General features: G+C 35.3%; 1 protein-coding gene across 1 annotated transcript in view; it reads right to left on the reverse strand.

The window, feature by feature from the left end:
- The window catches only part of NBAS (NBAS subunit of NRZ tethering complex), a 394,400-nt gene that overhangs the window by 209,663 nt on the left and 176,412 nt on the right, over positions 1-8,325 (reverse strand). Inside the window, exons 29-30 of the mRNA XM_026454698.1 lie at positions 7,815-8,044; positions 2,834-2,946 (exon numbers count right to left, since the gene is read on the reverse strand). Coding sequence (XP_026310483.1) covers positions 2,834-2,946; positions 7,815-8,044 — 343 coding nt within the window. The remainder of the gene's footprint in view (positions 1-2,833; positions 2,947-7,814; positions 8,045-8,325) is intronic.

An 8,325-nucleotide genomic window follows, 5' to 3' on the forward strand; every position in this document is an offset into this window, starting at 1 on the left:
GATGGTCTCGATCTCCTGACCTCGTGATCCACCCGTCTCGGCCTCCCAAAGTGCTGGGATTACAGGCTTGAGCCACCGCGCCCGGCCGAGACCACACTAATTCTATGATTATTTAAAAAATACCTTTAAGTATCAAAAATAATCATTGATATTGTACAGTCCTTACTATATCTTAGGCACTATAAATGTATACATATTCCTTATAAGTAATTCTGTTAGATTCTTATTAGTACCCCCATTTGGTAAATGAGAAAACCTAAAGAAAGGTTAAAACTTGCCCCCAGTTACCCAGTAATAAGTGGCAGAAGTAGCTCCAGGCTGAGTGTAATTAAAATGTTATAAGTCAGAAAAGCTGACTTACCCTATTATAGAAAGAGCATGTGGACCAAATGAAATATTCAAAGGCTGCTCATTGAAATATTAAGAAAAATTTACATAAACACCCAAAATAAAGAGAAAAGCATACACATATACACACACACAAATATTTCACAGAAGACTCACACATAGGGAGTCATTTTTACATGCGACTTCCGTTCCTGTTTTCAATTAGCTCATTGATTACAACTTAGTTAGAAATGCTTGCCTTTACTTGACAAGAAACAGCAACTCCTGGAGTGTAGGCAAAGAAAGCTTCAAAACAAAGCAAAATGACAAAATGAACTATGTACACTGACTACAATAAAAATACCTAAACCATAAATTTCTAAATATCAAGTTGTTTTCTTTCTCCAATATTACTGATGAATACAAAAGAAGCTAAAACCTAAATGGCATCTGTGAGATAAACACAACAAAAAGTATACAAAGGCAATATTCCATCTTCACATCTGGAAGGTTTTCTGACAGTCATTCTAATGGGAAACTCCAAATCAATATATCAAGGTGGAAAGCTGTCAAGACATGAAAGCAAATGTCTTTCTTAAAATACTCCTCAGTCAGAAAATTCTCAGAAGCTACAGCAGGGCAGCGGTTTTGGTTGCGGGTATTCAAACCCAGCAGCCGATATACATATCACCAGCCAAAAATACTGCTAATTGATCAGCACAGAAAATCAGGGCTCAATGTAATATTTCAAAATCCAGTAGCACTTGGGTGGACTGTAAGGAAAATTTTTTGTATTATACCAATCTGCTTGAATTATATAAGGAGGTAAAACACAGACACACAGATACACACACACACACACACACACACACACACATACACACACACACACACACAGTTAAATCTGTAACAGCATGGACTAACAAGAGATAAAAACAGAGCAAAAGCTTCATTGTGCTCTGGATTCTTCCTTGACTAAAACTGCAATTAAATAAATATTTGAGGGGGAAGTAGTTAATGACTTCAGACATTTAAGAATAAAAATCTTCACAATTTTAAGAAGTTTTGAGCTGAAAAATTACATGAATTGTACAAATGAATAAAATTTTCTAGTGATTTAGCAATCACATTAGATAAAATTGCTTAAGATACCACAAGATAGTTATAATCACATATAAATTGTTTCCAAACAATGATATTCAAAGTAATATTACCTCTTTTGAGTCTAATAATTTTTTTGAGACAGGGTCTAGGTCTGTTGCCCAGGCTGGAATGCAATGGCATGATCATGGCTTACTGCAGCCTCAACTTCCTGGGCTCAAGCAGTCCTCCCACCTCAGCCTCCTGAGTAGCTGGGACTACATATGCATGCCATTACACTTGGCTAACTTTTTTAATTTTTGTAGAGACAGGGTCTCACTGTGTTGCCCAGGCTGGTCTCAAGCTTTTGAACTTAAGTGAACCTCCTACATCAGCGTCCCAAAGTGCTGGGATTACAGGTGTGAGCCACTGTGCCCAGCCTAATGAGTTTGTCTGAGATGCAAAACTTTAACTTGTAGTCAAGTCACATTGGAAACCCACTGAAAACATGAGAATGTCTCTACTGGCCCATGTCCTCTAAAATCCATCCAACTCTAATCATTACACAGGACAAAGACACCAAGGAACTCATAAGAAATCTAAACCTCTGCCACCATCAGTCTCAAATATTTCCAGAGTTAAGAACAGAGGTAACAGATTACAAGGAAGCCAGCCAAGCACACTGCTAACAATACCAAGCCACTCTGTTCATTTAGGGCGCAGAGGTCCAGGATTTAATGCAACAGAAAATCTACCTTCCTCAACAGGGAAGGTCAGGTTTCAGGTCCAGTACACCATGAGATGCAAACAGTCCTCATGGCATAAATAGATGAGACAAGTGACTCTTTAACAGAATGCTTGTTCGGGATGATACCTAGGTGACTTTTATATTTAAATGAAAGAAGTTGAATAATATTAAGATATCTCTAGTAATTAAATTCTAAACAAAAATTTCCTATCATTCCCTCTTTTAAAAAAATAGATGGACTGAAAGAATATACTGACACAAGCATAAAAAGAAAAAACTATTTTTATTTACAGCTAGTTATAAATCTATGCAACTGAAACAAAATACAGAAATAAATTGTATACCAAAACTGATATAAATCTGATACATTCTCATGCATAATCCCCAATATCTTTTTTTGTTTTTACCCTATAGCCTCACTGCTCTGTTACTGATGTTATTTCTTTAAATGTTATACATGTGAACTTTAAAAAATAAATTTATAGTAAAATGTTGGCTTTATTTTTTCCTTTGGGTTTCCACTTGAGATTTCATTTAAAATAATGGGTCAAGGGCAGGATCTATCGCTAATGGATTACATGACCAAAGCTACTCTTTAGTTTTAAAAACTGAAAAAGAATACTAGTAAGTTACTGCAATGTAAGTTAGTAACAATGCAACAGTAAGTAGAAAACTCACCTTGCAAAGGCAGGATCTTTACCCCAAATTCTTCAAGACATCCAACGGCTTGGATAAGATCTAGCTCCTCTTGAATGGCAGGGGGTCTGTCTGTTATCAGTTGTAAGCAGCACCTAGAAGAAATTAGATAAATTTTTAAAAAGAAGCAACGTATGTTCGCCCTTCTATATTCAACAACATGAGATCCAACACATATTTACCAAAAATCTACTACATCCCAGGAATTCATTCCGCTGGATGCCTTCAGTTATCTTAATCCTCACGGTAAGCCTGTGAGGTAGGCAAACATCATCATCTATCTGCCTTTTCAGGGAGCTAAAACTGAAGCTCACGGAAGTGAAGTAACTGCCTACAGCTACATTCACAGTACAAAATGGCATCATGGTAGGAAGCATCATAACTCTGTGTTTAGTACCATTTTTACTGTTGAATGCAAACGTAATGATTATATTACAAAAATTTCTTTAAAGGATAAAGTTCAGATAATTTCCAGTTTCCCTTCTAAGAAAAACAGAAATGTCTTGATTTGGTCATAATTTGGTCTCTCAAAAGAAACAAGAAATGACTTAGGAAACTGCACAGAGAACATGCTTCTGATCAAAAAGGAGGAATCTGTTGGTAATATACAGTCCTGAGATGAACTACAGAAGAAAGTGATTTGCTAAGCTAAGAATGTGGGATTCCCATGGAGTATTTTAAGTAAGTTTTTGTTCAAATTCAAAGAAACTGCATTTAATAAAAGTTTCATTTAATGAATAAACTCATTCTCTAAAGGTGTTTAGAGGAACATTGGAACGTAAGACTAGAAAGATAGATCAGGCGGTAAAGGGCTCATGAATGCTGGAATCACAGATCATGAGATGCAGGCATCTAAGCCCCAGCATGGCATTCACATGACTGAGTGACAGATACAGGCCTAGCCTGCTCTTGTAAAACTGGAGGATTTAAATCAATTGTGCACTCACATCTACTGTTGATTCAAGTGTGAAAGGTCTATAACCTCTTTGTGGTTTCTATCAAAACTGTAAATGCACTTTTTTACATTTGTTTCCTCTAGACCCAGGAATTACAAATAAATTCTAAATTACAAATAAATTCTCAAAATGTATATTACAGATAGGCTCACATGTGCTCAAAGACATATAATGATTGATGCTCACTACCAGATTGTTTTTAAAAATGAAAGAAAGCATATCGAATCAGGAACAAATTAAATAAATCATATAATGGAATATTCTACAACCATCAAAAAGGAATAAAATACATCTGTCTGTACTCACATGAAATACCTTCAATACAGAATATGAGTGAAAAATAAAACAGCGCACAGAAACGTATGCATAATAGTAAGAATTTATTCATGACTTAAGAAAGAAGAGGTAACATTTGATAAAAAATTTTGGAAGGATACATAAGAAATTAATATTTAAAAATGACTGAAGGATAAAGTTAGGAGAACTGGAATGAGGAGGGAGACTTACTGTCAATACATACATCCTTTTTGTATTGTTTGGATATCTATTGCTTCCTCAACAATTTATTTACAAAGAGTTTATAAATAACTGTGTAATCAGTAAGAATGTATGGACTATTTCCTGTATTCAATATAGCTGTGAACACTGAAATACATCCAGGCTCACAGGTCACAATCAGTTTGGTACCACATTATACACACAGGGCATGTTCGTGAAATGAAGGTGTGTCCTTGTGGGAGAGAAAGAGATGCAATGAAGGGGAAATATAGAAGGACCAGTTTTTTAAATGATCTCTGGGAAACACCTGCCAAAAAGATTGAGGTGAAATACAATTCCCAGTTTCAAAAGCTATTCTATTTGGTATTTTCATCATTCGAAATAAAAATAGAATCGCTTAGGAGAAAAGAAAGAGCTAACTGCTTTAAACAAGTTTGTCAAGTTCAATAACATGGTTAGTGAAAACATAATTCCTTCTGAGATAAGATATCACTGGTGGGGGGGTGGAAATGGGGGGGACTCGGTGGAGGAGTTACTTTTAAGCTTTGCTGGGTCTGAAATAACTATTAGTCATGTGGGGGGAAAATCAATCTCTCCAATATATCCTTTTTGTATTGTTTAAATATTTATTGCTTCCTCAATAAAATGTTAATTAATAAATAATGCCTTAATCAGTAAGAATGTACGAGTTATTTTCTACATTCAACATAACTATAAACACTGAAATACACTCAGGCTCACAGGTTGCAATCAGTGCAGTGCCACGTTACACACATACGGCATGTTTGTAAAATGAAGGTGTTCCAATTGCTACCATAATCAAAATATCAAAATAAATTCCAAATAAAGATAAAACTGAAATGTAAAAAATAAAACTATCAAAGCACTAAAAAATATGAAAAACTGTCTTAATAGTCTTGGGAATTAAAGTCTTTCAAAGGATGACAGTAAAGACAGAAATTGTAAAAGAACCAGAATTTTAAAAGAATTCTGAATAGCAATTGGAAAGATAAATCACATATAATACAAACTTGGCAATGTAGTAAAATATTTGAGATAGGCATAGGGCAAACGTTCCTTATGCTCCAAAATAAGCTCATAAGAATCAATAGTAAAAAGATGAACACCCCAAAAGAAAAATAATTAAAGCTAGAAATAAGATTCAAATGTAAAAGTGCAAATGAAGCTGTTCAACAGGCAAACATTGGAAAGACTGAAAATTAATTTAGAGAAGGGGCCCTTTAGTGCCTTAGGTAATGGAAAAGAAAGTGGTGCCATTTGATAACAAACATCAAAATTTTACATGTGCTTATCCTTTGATCCAGCAATTCCTCTTGCATTATCCATCTACAGCAGGCATAGTTCTAACCACTTTACATACTCAGTTAATACTACAACAGCCCTATGATATAATCCTACTATTATCCACATTTTGCAGGTGAAGAACCTGAGGTCCTGATGACTGGCCCAACGTCACAGCGCTGTTAGCTGAAAAAAAAGTGGATTTGCACATAGACATCTGGCTGGAGAAACTGCTGTGTTCTTAACCTCTATACTCTGCTGCTTCTCGGACAATGAAAAGGTGTATTAAATGCAGTCAGAAAAGAACTGAACAAATCTAGCACAACCACTCGACACAATGCCGTAAAGCATATGGAAATGCTGCAGATCTGTACTACCTTCATAAACAACTGAAAAAAGTGTGTAATAACAAGAAATGTATAGTATTATCTCATTTTTGTAAAACTATACACAGGTATAATGTGCAAAATAGTGGGAAAATGATTGGGCTCAAAAATCTCATTACTTTGTTTAAATAGTGAGTGGACAATTCCTATCAAATAAAATGTATAATCTCTTACAGACTGTTAACCAGAAAATCTGAGAAAACAGGATAAACTTAGGATGTACAGTGTTGCAAAAGCAGACACAGTAAGAATAACAAATAAGTAAATAATTTGCTAGAGGCCATAGCCACCTTATTACTGAAGAGATTCTACCTTTCTTCAGTTTATTTGATCAAGAAACAAAAACCGAGAGATTACATGACAAACTCAGGGGTTCAGAAAAATTGTCAGTTGCCTTGAGGAAGAAAAAATAAATTAAAAAGTATGTCTCTAGAAATGAATGAGGATCAACACAGCTCTAAGAAAAGTAGAGCACAGTCTAGAAAGGGGATCTCAGACAAAGAGAAACAAAACAGACTCAGATGTCCAGGGTACAAATGGAAGGAGAAATATGTATTAGAGGAACTAGACACTGCAAACAAGAGTTGGAAAATGACTAGGAGTGGCAAGAACAGCAGCGTATCACTCAGAAGGCAGGGGACAGCGGACGTAATACAATTGAAGATGTGCCTCAACTTACAATGCGGTTATGTCCCAATAAACCCATTGCAAGTTGAAAATATCATAAATTCAAAATGCATATTTAATACACCTAACCTAACAAACATCATAGCTTAGTTAAGCCGACCTTAAAAGTGCTAAGAACACTTCCATTAGCCTACAGCTTGGCTAGGCTTTTAATCATCGAACACAAAGACTATTTTATAGGAAAATGTTGAATTTCTCATGTAATTTACTGAATACTGAACTGAAAGTGAAAAACACAATGGTTGTATGAGTACTCAAAGTACTGTTTCTACTGAATGCATATCACGTTTACACTATCATAAAGTTGAAAAACTGAAAGTTGAACCGTCTCAAGTTGGGGACCGTCTGTAAACTGCTTTTCTGAAATGTTGAACAAGGAAGATTATCTTTTTTAAGCTTTTAATATTCATTAATACAGAGGTGATACATATTTTATTCCTTGATCTGTATTTATTAGGCTCTTTTAATTTTATAAAAAAAAAACTTTATAAAAAGCAACCTTAAATCCTGAATCAAGTCTTCTAAAAAAATCACCGCAATTGTGTATACCTAATTATGAGAACTCAGATCATGAACACACCTTACTAGTGTTAAATAAGAGGAGTGGGCTAAAATCGGAGTACAATGGGGACAAGAGAGGAATTGAATTTATAGTCGAGAAATTTCAGCCAGGAAGTGACTTCTAAGCTTTATCATCTAATCAGGTCCCTTGTCTCTTTTTTTTTTTTTCCCCAAAGATTTATGCCCTGGCATTTAGGTCCCTTAGGTCCCTTATCTCTAAACAAAGTGAAAGCTACATGAACGAGACAGACATCACCTATGCATGCCGAAAATTTTCAGAACTTGAATTTATAGGCTATCGCATGAATCTCTTCCAACAGAAGAGAAATACACAGCCTTATAGATAATCAGCCAAAATGACCATGAGAAAGCGTGCTGGAGAAAAAGGTTTAACCTGATGGACATTCATAACATTGTTTTCTTTTTATATTCCAGCGAAAAAATAACTGTGCCCCATATAGTGTAGTCAATCTGTACCTGTGATATTATATTTTGTAAAGGAAAAATAACAACACAGTTTGTACATTCTGACTTCCCCCCTCCACCTTAGAGAAGAATATGGAGTTACTCGACCTGGCGAGATCCATGCAGCTATCAGTGAGGTTGGTAGAAGAATTGAAGTACTCTCTGCTGGCAGCCAAAACCAAGTCAATACTCTTTTCGTAACTGACCCTGTAGTGGGGTTTCCCTTTATGGGCTATACCAGCTGGGGGATTTTCTGAACAAGCACTACAGTGCATCATCTGTCCAGCCAGGTGGATGTTTTCAAGGCGACTAGAGCACAGAAGGCTTTCTGTAAATATCTGGAAAAAAGGAGAAACTGGAATTAGCTATAAAAAGGGAAGATTCAATTCTCAATGAAATGAAGGCTCTGAAATCCAAATGAAATAAATTAAAAAACACATCCATCCTAGAGGTGGCGGCTGCACAGCATTGTAAATGACAATGAACTGTATACTTTGAAATGGTTAATTTTACATTCTGTGAATTTCCCCTCAATCAAAAAAAGTCAATCTTTTAGAAAGAATAATTTCATTGACTAAACCAAAATTAAGAATAATAATGTATTACAATAAATACTTAG

The sequence above is a fragment of the Piliocolobus tephrosceles genome, chromosome 15 (genome assembly GCF_002776525.5).
Source record: "Piliocolobus tephrosceles isolate RC106 chromosome 15, ASM277652v3, whole genome shotgun sequence".
NCBI lineage: Eukaryota > Metazoa > Chordata > Mammalia > Primates > Cercopithecidae > Piliocolobus > Piliocolobus tephrosceles.